This window comes from Podarcis muralis, chromosome 12 (genome assembly GCF_964188315.1).
Source record: "Podarcis muralis chromosome 12, rPodMur119.hap1.1, whole genome shotgun sequence".
Lineage (NCBI taxonomy): Eukaryota > Metazoa > Chordata > Lepidosauria > Squamata > Lacertidae > Podarcis > Podarcis muralis.
In genome coordinates, this window is record NC_135666.1 from 24,640,762 (window position 1) to 24,658,148 (window position 17,387).

General features: G+C 41.0%; 1 protein-coding gene and 1 long non-coding RNA gene across 7 annotated transcripts in view; one reads left to right on the forward strand and one right to left on the reverse strand.

Moving 5' to 3' along the window:
* The window catches only part of MALRD1 (MAM and LDL receptor class A domain containing 1), a 233,090-nt gene extending 224,219 nt beyond the window's left edge, over positions 1-8,871 (reverse strand). For 5 of the 6 annotated variants that reach the window (XM_028750688.2, XM_077936862.1, XM_028750689.2 and 2 more), the window contains exons 1-2: positions 8,610-8,871; positions 4,053-4,190 (exon numbers count right to left, since the gene is read on the reverse strand). In XM_028750688.2, coding sequence (XP_028606521.2) covers positions 4,053-4,190; positions 8,610-8,772 — 301 coding nt within the window. In that variant the 5' untranslated portion in view covers positions 8,773-8,871. The remainder of the gene's footprint in view (positions 1-4,052; positions 4,191-8,609) is intronic. The other variant, XM_077936864.1, reaches the window with a different exon arrangement.
* Positions 2,487-17,387, forward strand: part of LOC114607470 (uncharacterized) — a 51,505-nt gene continuing 36,604 nt past the window's right edge. The window contains exons 1-2 of the long non-coding RNA XR_003709150.2: positions 2,487-2,958; positions 6,038-6,113. This is a non-coding gene — a long non-coding RNA (uncharacterized LOC114607470). The remainder of the gene's footprint in view (positions 2,959-6,037; positions 6,114-17,387) is intronic.

The window sequence follows — 17,387 nt, forward strand, 5'->3', positions numbered from 1 at the left end:
AACAGATCGATCAGGGCTGATATATTTCTTACAAGCTGAGAGTTCTTGGTACAAACTGAGCAGCAACTCAATGTCACATTTTCTCATACCCCTGCTTTCATGTGCTGCTGCTGCTTTTAGATTATATTAAGACAATTAAAAAGATGTTGCAAGGTGCATTGCAGTAAATCAGATTCCTCCTACAAACTTTGGGGTTCAAAAGCTTTGATGACTCCTCAGAAAGTACCTTTCTTACCTTCTTCCACTCCACCAGTTTTGCCCCCTTCTGTGCCAAACCCTAACTATATACAGCTTCTCCCTCTCTGTCCATCAAGCCACCACCCTCTCCTTTGAACACTCACAAGCCTGATTAGTGCCAGGTGAGTAAGGAACATGGGAACAAGGCCATCAAATCTATCTGCTCAGATATTCCACTGCTGACTGGGTCCTTATGTTGTGGATGACCTAGTAGAACTGAAACCAGCTGTGACCAATTTGAAATACCTGGCCAGTGGACTTTAATTTAAGGAGTGCTACTACTGCACCCACTCTCTTTATAGTTGTTTAATTTTTCAAGTTTACTTTCTCCATTTCCTTTACCTAAATCAAAGGCTGCATAGACACCACACATTTAAAGCACATAACTCCCCCCAAAGAATCCTGGGAACTGTAGTTTGTTAAGGGTGTCAAGAATTCTACTTCTGTGAGGGGTAAACTACAGCTCACAGGATTCTCGTGGGGAAGTCATATGCTTTATGATATGCACAGATCCTATTTGCTGTATGGTTGTATAGATGTGCAGTAGTTGTTTTGATAGGCACATGGGCATTGGTGTTTATAGCTCAGGGCAAGAGCACTGATGAGATAAAGTTGCTCGCAGCCTTTCAGAGTCTTATCAGAACAAGGCTGCCCTCCACAGGCATGCAACAGTGAATGTGCTAACCCAGTTGGAATAGATTATTTTAATTTGAATTCCAAGGCTATACACATGATTGTTTTTGTCATACAAAGTGACTGACTGGGGTTTTGTACTGAGGGATATGGATGGCTGTGTTACTGACTGAATAGCATGGTGTTTTTTAATAGGTTTTTATTTTATTATTAATATGCTGCATTGTATTTGTATTTTGTATATTTCTTTGAGATTCTTTTGAAAATAAAATGATTACTTGTGGCTAAGTGAGCCCATTGAAGCTGTTGGTCGATTTCTGGGGTAGGGCAGGTGCTGCTATGGCTGCTGTGGAGGGGTGATTCTCTCAAGAGATCTCAGAGGGCCTACATCCCACAGCCCTGCAAGATCTCAAAGAGGGACAGAATGCCAGTCTCCTTTTAAAGGACTGGCCACCATCCCATCCAGGTTTCTTCCTTCCTCAACCAATAGGGCAAATTTCTCAGCCCTCGCTTCCTCAGTTTTATACCCTCCCAACATTTTTTCGATGAAAATAGGGACGTCCCATTCCATAATGATAATTTTACTATTTATTAAATAGTGGGTAGACATAGCAGACGACACAGAGATTTCTCCAAGTAGTTCTTTATAAGTAAGCTGGAACTGAACTGAACAGCAAACAGCTCAGCCGGCCTGCTTTTATAGGCAGCCGCCTGTCAACATTGTAACAACAACCACCCAGGGTTTCCCGCCTAAATTAACTGATGTGGACCTGAGTGAAAACTATATACATGATACCCATGGTGGTCAGGGTGATAACTTCAATACATAACACTATTTATACCCAGCCATGCCAGACAGCTTCCAACATATATAAAAACATTAAACATTAAATGGCTCGGATGTCCAACATTTCTGCAATGAAAATTGGGACATCCCCCCATACCCTCCAACATTTCTTCAATGAAAATAAGGAAAAGTGAGACATCTCGGGATCAAATCAGAAACCAGGATGGCTTCTCTAAATCAGGGACGTCCCTGGAAAATAGGGACACTTGGAGGGTCTGCCCTCTCTTATCCTCCATCTGGGCAAGAGGTGTTACCAGACTTCAAGAGCAGGCAAAAGCACTCAAGCAGTTTACAAGCTAGGCCTGGTGAGAGACTGTGTGATTGTAGAGGAGGAGGAGCAGCCATGGGAGAGTCCCAAGGGCCACAGAGAGGCCAGGAAGGCTGCATTTTGTGGCCAGGCCTCAAGTTCCCAACCCTGGCCTAACCCTTACACAGAGACCAGGCTGCAATGCCTTTGGGGCAGGGCCTGGATTTTTGCCATGTACTCCTAGAGGTGCCTTGCCTTGGCACTCCTAAAGTGACCCCAAATTCCTTAACAGCAACCCCTTGTTGTGGGGTTGGGTTCAAATGGGACCTGGGTTCAAATTGTAGTGAGGTGGATGAGGGGAAGGAATGACAGCCCCCCCCCATAACAGTGTGTGGTATCTCTAGTGTATCAGCTTCTGTTGTCACCCTGAAAGGAAACAGCAAATAATAGGCAACTTAACAGAATTGGATGGGGGGGATAGTGAGGGAGCAAGAGGCAGGCATACAATTTGAACCACACCAGGAGTTTGGATGAAGGCCAAATAACCAAGTTAGACCCAGGTGAGCAGTCTGAATCTCTCAAACTTGGAATCCAGGTGTAGGCCTCAAGCTCTGCTCTTAGTGGGAGCTTTGGCTGAATCGGTGTTGTTATGCGAAGGCAGAGGCTGCTCTCTCCTCCACAGCCTTCTCTCAATGGTTCCTTCTATCTCCCTGCTGCTTTGTCAATGTTTTAAACTCTCCCTTCCCATTCTTCCTCTCTCCTCAGAAGCTCCTCCACCTCTCGCTCGATCCCCTCAGAGTCTCCTCAGCCAGAACCCTTGTGGCATATCCTAAGGGTCAAAAAAGTGCTGTGTTCAAGGCACCCTTTTGTAACTCTGCATCTCGCTGCCTAAAATCATTCCTGGGGCTGTCTTTGCTTTCTGCTCCTTCCTTTTTATCTAACTTCAGACCTTGGCCTGGACCCTGAACTTCAGGAATATGTTATCTTTGATTGGGTGAGTCACTCTTTTCTCATTTTGATTTCCTGACTTTGACCCCTGGCCTGCTCAGACACAAATCCACAACTTGACATTTACCAATTCCACCTAGGCTTGCAAGCAGTTACGTACTATTCTTGACCCAGCAAGACATATCACTGCAAACCCAGGAAAGTGGCAGGACATATCTTTTCAGAGAGTCACCCAGGGCAGGAACTATGACTGCCATGCATTACATCCAGCTTGAATAAAAAAAGAATTTCCTGAAAGTGCAGCTGAAAATTGACTGGTATTAAGTCAGAGGCTGTGACCGTATTTGAGTCTAATTCCCATTTGTAATGGGGCTACCAATCTCTTACTTTTGATGACCATTTAAATTCAATAAAATGGCCAAGACTACTTTAGGTCAGAAACCAATTTTATGCCTCCTAGTACACTTTCCAAGTCTTAAAATTACCAACTCAAGAAATGTTTAAAAGATGATGTCTTAAAAAAAAAAAGCAGAGTACTATAAAAGGATTTCTTCGTGTACAATGTAATACTGAAGATCCTTGTTTCTAGTGTTACCAGAGGTTCAAAGTATATCTAGAGGGACCATCAAAAATCTTCTTATGATGGTTAATTATCACTTGATAATATCTTTGGTCTCAACATAATTATATGCAAGAGAATTCTTCCCTTTTTGTCTCCATTGTTGTCCCTTATCATTTGACTTATCCCCCCCCCCCCCGAATACTCTGTGGCAACCATACTAAAACAAACTATAGGGTTCATGTTCCTGAAGGCAGAAAAGGGCCAGAAGCCAAACAGTATCACTGAATATATAAAATGTTTAGGTTTTCAAAGAAGACAGTTTTAATCCTCACAGAAAATAATAATTTGCTGTGTTAATTTGCTGAATAAAAAATGATAATGTGTCTTGTGGACTCCAGACCAAGAAAAGTATTACTTCAACAGATGCATGAAATGTTATCTTTAGTTGATACGTAGATAAATGTGTACACATATACATAAACTCTCAGGTGTAGAGCTATGCTGATAGGAATTGGAGTCTAACATCCAGCATGATGATAGATTTGTTTATTATTTGCAAGAGAGTAAGTTGCCCTTACCTGTGTTGTTCCCATTGTGGTCAGAATGAGGAGAGCCTATGATGTTCCTTCCGTTTCTCCTTATCCAGTCAACAGGTGATTTCTCATTGTTCATATTGCACAGATCACTTTCAAAATCACATTTTCCATAATAGGAACCTAATATTAAAAGGGTTATTTGCATACTTTGCATTCCATAATGAACACCTGCATTATACAAAATGCCATAATATATAACATGTACTTATTAACGTTTTTCATGAATAAAAAGCATGCCAATTCTGTTCTATTGCTTTCAAGTATAAAAGATCACAGGTCTATTTCATACATGTTAAAAACTCTGATATTACACTGCCATCTCTATCAGGCGGTTAGACATGGAAAGGAAGTTTACTCCACATAAAACAAATCTGGAATGACTGATCATCTCTCTGAATCTACCAGCATTTGAGCAAAAGCAAATGGTACTGCTAAGTTGTGGGCGAACATATCAGATGACACAGCGATTCTTCCAAAGCAGCTCTTTATTTGTAAGCTGGAACAGAACTGAGGAGCTCAGTCAGCCTGCTTATATAGAGCTCCAGAACAATTGTAACTGTTGCAACTTTCTAAAACTATCCAATCACAGAACGTCACTTTTCGATCCTTCATTTGCGTACAAACTATCCAATCACTGAACGTCACTTTCGATCCTTCATTTGCATAACTATGTACAGTATCCCCCTGCTGGCCCAGGGTGAGAACATCAGTACATAACAGGTACTATTTCAGATTTGCATTGAAACATACAGAGTCCAATTCTGATTATGAACATACCTTTAAGCATATGACCAAGCTGGATAACTGACTAGCAAATCAAGGAGAATTATTTTAGCCCAGCACTCCATTTGCAGGGAGTTTTCAAACAAGAGATTACCCCATTTACAGGAAGAATACCCCAGGAAGATCTCTGCAACCTGTTTTCCCCCCTGCACATCTTAATCATTGTACATGATAAAAGAAGACTAAATGGGAATAAAAGAAGATGGATGCAGCAGAACATCCTCCCCCTTGTAATAAAAATAATCTGTCTTTCTGTGCTTTTTCATCTATTCTGTATAAATGTTTAGAAAATTGAAGAGGCTAGCAAAAGTAGATATTCATAAAAAATAATTCTCGCAAATATTGCTAACATAACCAAGGCAGCATTTAGCACTAATGATTCAATATTGTACATGTCAGCAGCATTGCCCTTTCCTTTAGAGCAATGAAGATTAATCATTGAAAACAAGCATTTGGCTCAAACATTTGTAACTTCATCAACATAATGCTTTGCTAGATTGCATTTTCAGCAATATGTTCATAACATCTTCAAAAAAAATTATAATCATTGGTGGTGGAGAGGGAGATCTCTTAGGCTTGATCCTGCACATTTCTCAGGTGGGCAGTTGCAAAATATTAATGGAGAGGGAAGGCATTTTTAAAAAACCACACCAGCCTTAAAACAACTCTTACATCAGCATGCAAGATTGAAATGGTGCAGTGATGAAAGTCTAAAGGGCAAAACTGACAATGAACGGAACAGCATAATGTTAGGTGTATAGAATAATGTCATTTTACTTAAGCAATCAGCACTTTTTCCTTGCAATTTGAAACTTCCATAAAACCATTTATGCAGCTTGCCTATACCTGCTTAGTTGGGAGGAAATTCCAAAGGAAGCTTACATTTGAGTACACATGTGCAGGATCACACTGCCAAAAAGTGGCTTGTGCACTAAATATTTTCTGTTGAGTTTTCCTCAGTTTCCTAAACTATTTAAAGACATCAAAATATGATGCTCTTTTAATACTAAAATGTTTGCTGATTTATAATTCTATTTTATTGTATAGTTTTCACAATATAATACCTTAAAGGTTATCTAATTTATTTAGGGGTGACTCCAGAAAAGCTAATTTCAGAGAGCAGAGTAGTGTTTAAAACCAATGTTTGTGGAATAAGAATTTAATTTACACTATATACCCCTCAGAATCATCACTGCATATAATCAGCTTGGAGATAAACCTGTTGGATAAAACTGAAACATACAAGACGGAGCAAAATGGGTGAGTTGTTTTACACATGCTTCCCTACACTGTCTGAGATTTACACATCTTTTCATTGTTTCACAGTATCTCACATTTCTGTCTAAACATAAACTACTGCTTAGCCATGCCCATTTAATTTTCCAGGCCACAGAAGACACTTTAAAAAGTATCTAGTAGTATATGTTTGGGGGCTGGATGGAATGTATATACTTTAAGGAGAAACTGTTTCTCATTTTACCCCTTAGGTGAATAATTTTAAGTTATCTTGAACCTGGCTCAATATGCAATCACTCTGCCAGCCATTTGTCTTCCTCTTCTTACACAACTGCAAAGCAGAAGCAGCTTAGATATGAAAGTCAGTTCAAAGAGCTAATGAAAATGTAAACACTTGATGCCCATATTGAAAACTGATTCATGAAGATCTGAGCACAGTAAAATATATGGCTGACTCTCAGCTAGCATGTCCTACTCAAATGTAAGGTTTTTACCTCCCATAATATTGAAGTTAATAGCTTATTGAAATGCAGGCCACATTTCTTTAAAAGGACTTATAGCTATGTGTAAACCTTCCAAGATTAAAAGAGCCACACAGTCTATGAATTCTAGGTAGACTTCTTGGAAGGGGACAGGGCATGGAGAAGAAGCTACAGCTCATACCTTGAGCCCTTTATTATTATGAAAATGCAAACATACAATGGGGGGTGGGAATCATCATGACATGAAAATTATCATTAAATCAATCTATGTGGCAATATAATTCAAAATTTCTAGTAGCAACAATGCAGGCCAGATTTATATTAAAGAAAGCAATATATACATATTATTATTATTATTATTATTATTATTATTATTATTATTTATTATTTGTACCCCGCCCATCTGGTTGATTATATGAATATAATCTTGGTATTTCATATTCCAGTAATGTATAAACAAACTCTGCTTTTCAATAAACCGGTCTGCTTAGTGTCCATTTTTAAATCTCTTATAATGGCACAGTCCAAACTCACTGATAGTTGTCAAAGATTTCCAAGATGGCTGCAGTAAGTAAACTGGCTGTTAACCTTTAAATCTTAGAAGACATACATGTAACTTTTTGTCATTAAAACAGATGTTGTCTGCATTTGATGAATGATAGGCAAAAAATCATACTACAGTGGTGCCCCGCAAGACGAATGCCTTGCAAGACGAAAAACACGCTAGACGAAAGGGTTTTCCGTTTTTTGAGTCGTTCCGCAAGACGAATTTCCCTATGGGCTTGCTTCGCAAGTTCTTGCGAGTTCTTGCGAGTTTGTTTCCTTTTTCTTAAAGCCGCTAAGCCACTAAGCCGTTAATAGCCGCTAAGCCGCTAATAGTCGCTAAGCCGCTAATAGCCGTGCTTCGCAAGACGAAAAAACCGCAAGACGAAGAGACTCGCGGAACGGATTAATTTCGTCTTGCGAGGCACCACTGTAGTTAGAAGGAACTGGTGCATTGTGGCATGTGCAGTACATTTCTAAGCATGATTGCACAAGAATAAGGTACACTGTTTTAATTAGCATCTTATGCAGTTTGTGGGGGTGGGTAAAAATATTCCCAAATATTAGATGAATCCTTGGGGGCAGACAAATTCTAAGAATTTGCTGGGGGGGGGTGTCTATTTAAATTTGGCCAAGGGTCTTTCCTTATTTCCTTTTTTTGAATACTAAAAAGCACTTGGCATTCCTGGAACACAGCATTCTTAGGAGTGAAAGATGGTCTCACCCACCTCAGATTTAAGGTTAGGCCTCAACCCTGAACATTCAGAAAGTTAGATCACCAATCCTTTAATGTTGCCATATACCCCCAATCTACTTTCATGGAGGACATGATCTTGCAAAATGATCTTGCAAAAGTGAGGAGAGATATTCAGCCAAGTTTAGACGCTTATTTTAGAATGCTTTAACTGCCAAGCCTATTACAGCTTTTATGCTGTTATTTTATTCAATGTAGTAGATTTGTGTGTTTTTTTAATTGTTGCAGCCTGTCCTGAATGATGCAAAAGCAGTAGGAGGGCAGGTGGGGTATTGGTTTTCTAAATGATACTTAATGATACTTAAATAAAATGGGGACAATAACCCTGCAAATATAAATATGCACATAGAACAGTAATCAAGAGAAATATAAAATCACAAAATACCCAACCTTATCACAATCCCACCCACCACCCACCCCGCACAACCCCACCCCCAACTGTCTTCAAATGACTTCTTCCTTGGGGCAAATGTTCCATGATACTAAGGTCTTACTAAAGGCTTACCAAGTTACTTTAATTATCAATCTCTGGGTCTTTGATCTCTGACCATTTTCAAAATATGAACTTGATTTCTACAGCAATGTTTTACAAAACTTGTTTTAAAGCTGATCTGAGATAGGAACTAATTGCATCCAACTAATATTGGATTCTAGGACAACAGTGAGAAACTCTTGAATTGTATTGTAATCTATTTAACACCATAAAAAGGAAATGCACTAAGATTAGTGACATCTACTTACATTGTTCTGCATCACTACAATCCTTGCATTGGTAGGTGAAATCACACAACTCCACTGATGGAACCACAGAGCCATCACAACATTGAAAAATGTCTCCTTTAGAAAGCCAAAATGCTGCCAGATTGATACACAGCAAGGCACAAAAGTTGCTGGCTGTGTACATTGAAAACGTTTCTGTAGATACCTTGTCCTTGATGGAATTATTGCAGCAATTACCCTGCAAAATGTGTATACAAAAATGCCATTTCAAAATACAAACTGATTCAAACTTTGCAGGTCTAGAAGAAGTTTTCCTTCTAGTACGGCATGGCTTATGTAATGCGTTCAGTTTTCATATTCATACAGGTATAAACTTGGAAAATATTTAACCAGATTGCTCCACATTTTATGACAAGCTGAAGTAGTTTGTGGCTTTACAGTGCAACTCAGTTGCCTGGTGCTACAAAGAACATCAGATAAATTGAATTAACAGTGGCACACAGTATGCAAGACAGTACTAAAGGCCATTTCTCCTTATTAATAAAATCAAATGGCAGCAGCGATAAACTGATTAAAAAGTATGACACACACATTTTTAAATTAAGTTATCAGGTTTTTAGTAACCTCTCAAACTTAATCAAATTTCTTACAATATCATAATTCATTGGACCCAGGATTGACATATTGGATTGGCCCAAGTCCACATTCTTGCAGGGTAGGGGCATTGCTGGCTCCTGGAATTCCCCAACTTTTCTGTTCTTCCTCCTGGCTATTCACCTGCTTCAAGGAGGAACATGTCACGATTTACCAGAAAACAAACATCAGCCCTGATGAGAGACCCACTGATGACAGAAAGAAGGGAAGCACGGAACTGTGGTAGCCCCCAGAGATCATGGGGACTGTTGAGACTTAATGTCCCTTGAGGCAAGAGCAGAGAGTGTGTCACCCTGCCCAATGGGGCTTCAGTACTGGGAATTTGCATTGCCTCTTGTTGGGACCCCCATCTAAGTTCTGAACCTCACCATCCCCTCTGGAACCTCAGAAACGGTGACAACAATGGGTGCAGGCAGAAGTTGGTGTCCAACAATGAAATGCCCAGCTGGCAGCTCAGTTCTATGTGGAGGGAGGAAACAAGCCCCACATCTGGTCCAGATGCTGGACCTGAGCAGCTTGAGCTTGGTCTTTCTGGCGAGTAAATGGCAGCAGCCTTCCTAAAATGGCTGCCAGTTCCAATAGTTCCATGAAAAAAGGAAACCTACATTGTATCTATAACATAAAAGGATATGAAAAGACAAGGTGCTTATAATTTGGGGGACTTAAGAACGCCTTTTATTTTTTATTTTTTTAAGGAAAAGTCAACGCCAACTTGTTCCTGGAGGTTTCAGTGTTTTACAGAAAGGTTGTAGCCAGACATCACCTAGTCTAACCACCAGTTCCTAACTACACCGAGGAATTAATATACCTTTATTTCTAGTTAGTGCTATATTTTGGGCCAAAATGGACGAGAAATGGGCCACAGTGCTGGCAGTGGTGAGGTTTTTGGCCCACACCAGATGGCGTAGAACATTTTGTCCATGGGAAAACTCCTGCCCCAATCTTGGATCTCACACTGGTCTGAATGTTATGAATTTGACCTCTAATTTGTGAACATGGGGAGGGGCATGGGTAGGAAAGAGAGTTCTGCACTTTCTATCTCACTTTATTAAAAGTAATAAACCTGCCTTGCTTGGGAGGGGGTCAAATTCTTGTCAGATTAGTCCTAATGTTGAAGTTACCCAGTCTCTTTTCCCAAGCAAGACATTTTACAACCAATGCGGCTGCTGTGATGTACATTCCTTTTCTGCAAACATCATTCCTGGGTGGTACATCACTATCAAAGCAGGACCTAGATAGGGAAACACCAATCAAGAACTCCCTGGAGGGCAAGATCAGCCAGCAATATGACTCCTCTGGACAGGTAAATTGGTGCAATGAGGATTTGCATTGATAATGTGGAAACCCTTGCCTTGAGAACATAAATGCAGTCATAAAATCCTGGATAGTGCCTGAAGGTAGGCAGTTAGACCAATGGAAATCCATACAATTGCAAGGATAGAAATGTAGTCCCAGCAGCAGAGATACATCATTATACAAAAGTTTGAAAATTGCCCAAAGGGCAGATTCCACATGATACTCTGCTCTGCTGCAAGCCTGGGATGTCAATATCCCTCTGTAATTATATATCATATGTTACCTCTTAACATCCTACCTTCCGGCAGCAGCATGAGACTGTAGAATGTATTTTTGTAAGCACTTGGGTAATTCAATATTAGAGATTGAATAATATTAGTGTAATTTAATATTCACATATGGCACCCTTATGCACGAACCTTTAATAGCTAAATCCTCATAAAATATGAACATTCAAGTAAGCCTCCAGGATTAAAATTCCACCTCACTCCGTCTTTCTGCTTCTCTGCTCCGTGGTTCTTAGAAAAAGAACAAAAAAACTTGACATAAACTCCTTTCCCCTATGCATTAGCTTCATACCTGACACCTACTGTAAAAAAAGACTTTAAAAGTATTTCAAGCTTTTTAAAAATACAGTTTCAAATCCCAGGTGCTTTTTGTGGACTATTCTCACAAAAGGATTTCTAGACCGGGAATTATCTCAATGATTAACTTCTGACATTATATCAGGGATAGGAACCTGTGGCTTTCCAGATGTTGGTGGACTCCAGTTCCTATCATCCCTGACCCTTCCTCATGCTGGCTGAGGATAATGGGAGATGGAGTCCAATAATATCAGGAGGGCCATAGGTTCCCCACCCTGGAATATATACTTTGAAATTTATCTATTCTGACCAAAGAGAACAGCCACCCAAACTTTTGCATATTTTGGCAGTGATTCTCACGTACCTGGGAATAAGCCCCACTTAGCACCATGGGACTTATTTCTGTGCAGACATGTACAGAATTGCACTGCTGTTCCCAAGTTATTCCCAAGTAAGTGTCCACTAGAAGGGATGAGACCATGTTTTTTTAAAAAAACAACAACCTAGAGGTGTCACATTTTAGTGCTAAGCACATGTTATGCATGCAGAAGATCAGCCCTTGGCATCTTCACTTATAAAAGGGATCAGGTCGGTTATGGCACAGATCTTCATCTGAGACCTTGGAGAGCCACTGCCAGTTAAAGCAGCCAGTACTGGGCTAGATGCAATACTACCGGTGCTGCAGTCCAAATCTTTATTTCAAACAAAAGCGGAGACTGAGCTTTTTGCAAGAGTCTACTCAGGTGGCGCTACAGAGCCTAGGACTTGCCGATCAGAAGGTCGGAGGTTCGAATCCCTGCGACGGGGTGCGCTCCTGTTGCCTGGTCCCTGCTCCTGCCAATCTAGCAGTTTGAAAGCACATCAAAGTGCAAGTAGATAAATAGGTACCGCTCCGGCGGGAAGGTAAACGTCGTTTCCGTGCGCTGCTCTGGTTTGCCAGAAGTGGCTTAGTCATGCTGGCCACGTGACCCGGAAGCTGTACGCCGGCTCCCTCAGCCAATAAAGCGAGATGAGCGCCACAACCCCAGAGTTGGCCACGACTGGACCTAATGGTCAGGGGTCCCTTTTCCTTTACCTTTACTCGCGTGTACAAAAGAAGACTTGGCCAACACTTTAAAATTAAAATGTTATAAAAACAACAATATAAATCAATCAACCATCAGAAAAGTGGGGGAGGAAAACCAGATGAGGCAAATCAGATAGCAAAGGGGCCCAACATGCATGGAAATCAGCTGTGTGCCACATGTCAACCACCCTGAGATATTTGGACGAAGGGCAGTATATAAATTTAATTAACAACAACAACATGTGGCCCATGGGCATAGGCTCCCCATATGTGATCTAGATATGATTGGGGAATGGAATAAGGAAAAGTTTAAAATCAATAATGCTAGTTTTATCTGACAAAATGTATATGTTTCTGGCAGTATTGTTTGTCTCATGCCTAGTGAGGTAGCAGTCACCTTACCCAAGGAGAAAAGTTGTTGTGCTTGTAAGGACTGGAATTGTATTAAATTTAATAGGTCCTGAATGCCAAAACGTAACGCTCTAGCCTGTGTGCAGCACCTACGCTGTGCTAAGGAATCTGGAAGTGCCCGGCAGCACTGTACATATTTCCTTTAATATATAATCCCATTTGGCACTCCACTTAATTTTCAAAATTTATAAACATCGTGAACTGTAGAACATGCATTTGTCTAAGTGTATTTACAGAAAAACTGTTTCATTGCATAACAAGTGGAGGGGGGTGGAAGCACCCAAAACAAATCCTATTTTCAAAAGAATTCCAAAACAGTTTGCACTCACAACTACAGAACTGTGCAACTTGAGAAGGAGGAGAAGGTGGTACTGCAAATGCATTATATGCATATGGTAATCTGATTTCTTAAGATTAGGGGTGCTAACCTGAAAAACATTAACAGTCATTACACAGCAGGGGCCATGGACCAACTTAATGAGTGCCGTGACAACAAACTTGTTTATACTTCCCAGCAAAAGAACAGCTAGCTTCCAAATCTGTCACAGCAAAAAACATCAGTCTTCAGGAGGCAAGTATGGCTTTCAGCTTGTGTGAACATATGAACCTTTCTTATAGTTAGTCAGACTATTGGTCCATTTAGTCCCAGTACAGTGCACTTGGACTAGATCTTCAAGTCATGGGAAGGAGCTAGATCTATTACTTGAGATCCTTTTAGCTGAAGAATGCAGGGAGTCTTGTGTATGCAGTGCAGGTGCACTCCTACTGATGTATACCCTCTTCCCACCAATCGCCTCTACTAAATTGCTGCCCCCTGATGAGCTGAATCGATATTCTACACACCAATGCTTTTCAAATTGTTTACTAGGAACCCTGCAGTTCCTCGGCTTATCAGGGATTCCTCAGTGGAAAAGTCAGCAATTCCCAGAAAAATGGCTTGCTCACTGCTACCATTGTTTGTCCTTCCCTCCAATATGCAGTCATAGGAGAACGGTAATGAACTCTCAGTTTGCACAAAGTGAGACCAAAGAGACCATGTAAGAGCATTTACATGCGGGTGCCTCTCTCATTATTTAATCTTCATCAACAACAACAACAACAACAATAATAGTTACTTATTACTTATACCCCACCCATCTGACTAGGTTGCCCCAGCCACTCTGTGTGGCTTCCAGCATAATTAAAAAGGTACCCCTGCCCGTACGGGCCAGTCGTGACCGACTCTAGGGTTGTGCGCTCATCTCACTCAAGAGGCTGGGAGCCGGCGCCGTCCGAGGACACTTCCGGGTCATGTGGCCAGCGTGACGAAGCTGCACTGGTGAGCCTGCACCCGTGCCGCACACGGAAACGCCGTTTCCAGCATAATTAAAGCACAGCAAAATCTAAAACATTAAAAACTTCCCAAAACAGGGCTTCCTTCAGTTGTCTTTGTAAAGTTGTGTAGTTGTTTTATCTGTTTGACGTCTGATGGGAGGGGGTTCCACAGGGCAGGCGCCACTACTGAGAAGACCCTCCGCCTGGTTCTCTGTGACTTCACTTCTTGAAGTGAGGGAACCACCTTGGCAACCTCTCTCTGCCCAGGCCCAATGATTCCTCTTAGATGGACCATCAACACCTTTTGTCTTGTTAATGACTTTTCTCTTCAGTAGCCTGGCCAGGCTGGTTTGCATAAGCCAGTCCAGGGATTCCTTGTTTGGTTCTGCAGCTTGTATTTCTCTCTTCATATCCCAAATAATCAAAAATGTACCATTTTTTTAATTTTTTGGGTTTAGGAGGGTTCCAATCCCCAACCCATAGTATTTTCACCACCTTTCTGAAACTTTACGGCTGAGCTTGCCTATCAGTAAGGATGCCCCGACCCAGGAAGCATGTCATATTGTCATAGTGAGCCTGCAAATAACAAGGGTGCAGTACCCTTGGAAGGCTGCAATTCAGCTGGGTCTTAAGAAAACATGTGGGAGTTGTAGCCATGCAGTAGGGGTGATGATGTCAGTACATTAATCTTCCCATCAGGTTTCTCATTTTGGAAGAAAATTGTTCCTTTATAAATGTTTGCAATAGAATGAATACAGTTTTCAAATGCATTATTCATTTACCGTCAAGTTTTTAAGTATCCCACCAAGAAAATATTAAGGTTTAAATTTTTAAACTGCAATTCCGAAATACGGTTGTTTTGCAATGCAACTTATGATATATATCCTTCAATGCTGTTATTGACTGGAGTGATGAAAAGAAATGCCAAATCCTTTGCAGATACACCAATAAAGGGCTGTAAAACTTTCATTTTAACTCCCCCCCCCCCATAAAAATAGTTTGCAAATCACTTTCAGTATTAGAACTCCTTAAAGTATTAAGAGATTTGGGCCATGAAAACAGCTTTAATTGCTTGTATCCATGTGAAAACAAGGCAATTAAAGTCTATTATGTAAATACGATACTGTTTTAAAATGCTGATGACAAAATCACAATTAAGTAGGATGGGGAATTAGAGCATCTTGTTTTGATTACACAAGCCATGAGCTTTAATTTTGACACTCTGACAGGCATATAATGTAAACATTATATTTTAGTTTTCACTGATCAGCTACCTAGATCCATTGTAGACACTGAGGGTAGCTTCAATCTAACCACACAGTTCTGCTTGCTGATCTAATGGCGGCGATTACCTCTCCGTGAAATTCATATACAACATCACACTCACTATATGCATAGGAGGTTCATATTGGTATAATGATGCTCCACTGGGGCACTGTAGATACATGGAATGGCGTTAATGACTGATGACTGTCCATTTCCAAATGAGATCAAAGTAATGGAGCTGAACACTAGCTCTACTCATACAGTTGTTCTCACCTCCATAAGCAATTATGATTGTGCAAGCAGGAGAGAAGGGATGAATCTTAGCCCATCCCTGTCACCATTCCTGCAGCTCACTATATGCTGGAGGCTGAACTTCTGCAGCAGGGAGATTTCCAGGAGAGCCGTGATCTCTAAGCTCTATGTGGGTCCTACACTACCTCTACTGGTCTAGGCTCTACTGGCCTCTGAATACCAGTTGCCAGGAATCACATGTGTGCTGTTGCACTGAGGTCCTGCTTTCAGGCTTCCCATGGGCATCTGGATGGCTACTGTGAGATCAGGATGCTGGGCTATACAGGCCATTGACCTAATCCAGCAGGCTTTTCCTATGTTCTTAAATTCTCAAGAAGAAAAGACTTCCCATTACAAATCTGAGGAGCTGCAGGAATGGCAATAGGTATGGGATGTTAGCATCCAAAATGTGTATGTAAAGAGTTGTAGAACTCTGAGATGCCCTAAGCCTGAGGCAGTTATGGCTTTTGGTATAGCGGTGACAGCTAGTAGTACATACAGTTTAACCATTAGAGCAGCAGTTTTGTTGCGTTGTGCTGCTGTCTGCCTCAGAGTTAGTTAGTCTATCACCTACCCACATTGTATATTTAATCTGCAACTGCTAGTACAGTAAGTAAAAGTTCTGTGTTATTTAAACTTTAGAAGAAAGGGTCTTGGGTAGTTTATATGGGGGGTGGGGTGGGCAACAGAACTAATTAAAGGTACAAACAACCCAGGGCTGTCTTTCACATGCTCTGCAAATGGAAACTAAAATTTAATTCCCACCGTAGGGACATGGCAGGGGGGCAAGTGATCTTTGCTGTCCCCTTCATGCAATGGGAATTACAAGAGGATCAGAGGCATGAAAGAGTAACTGGATAGGGCTGCTATCAACTGTTGATGCTTGTTTTTGCAATCAGGGGTGGCCAACAAAATACTGTATCCCAGACTTAAATGTTTTTCCCTACATCTGCCTTTCACGCCTGCACAGGTGAAAACAATTATTTGCACCAGCAGTTAGCTCCAGCTTATTCATCATTTTTGTAGGTTTTTTGGAAGGCAAACATTTTTGTGTGATGGTTTATTTAGATACTGCTGCTTTAGTCTTATTTGTGTGTTAGTGGTGTGATCTGTAATTCACTTTTTAAAAAAAAGGTTTTATGATTCTTTTATTTTTATTAGTGTGCAGCCTAATGTGGGAAATAAATGTGCGGTGTATTGGTCAGAGTGTAGGACTAGCACCTGGGAGACCAGGGTTCAAATCTGTACCCAATCAGGGAGTTCACTGGGTGACCTTGGGCCAGTGACTGGCTCTCAGCCTAACCTACCTCTCAGGGTTGTTGTGGGGATTAAATGGGGTGGGGGGAGAATCATGTAGGCCACCTGGAGCTCCTTGGAGGAGAATGCTATAAACAAACAGAAAAACTCATCATTACCACCATGAATTGTCTAATGCAGGCATAGGTAAACTCAGCCCTCCAGATGTTTTGGGACTACAACTCCCATCATCCCTAGCTAACAGGGCCAGTGGTCAGGGATGATGGGAGCTGTAGTCCCAAAACATCTGGAGGGCTGAGTTTGCCTATGCCTGATAGAATGGTTGTGAGGACAAATGGGATGGGATTAGAGTATCTTGGAAGAAGACTGAATAATTATATTTATAATACCCTGGATTCAGCCAATTTTGTAATCATATTTAATCTCAACAACAAGCAAGAATTTATTGAGAGGATTTATTATCAGAATGGCATGTTCTATTGCATTCATTTGGAACTTGATGCATTTTCGTCCATTGTTAGTAATTATCTAGTTGGTACCATAGTATTTCTCATTGGCTTAACGTTAAATTGTTGGAACTTGGATCAGTCAGGGCGACCACTTGCGCTCTAGACCCTTGCCCCCTTGCCACAAGCTTTATCCAAACAAGCTGGGTATCTA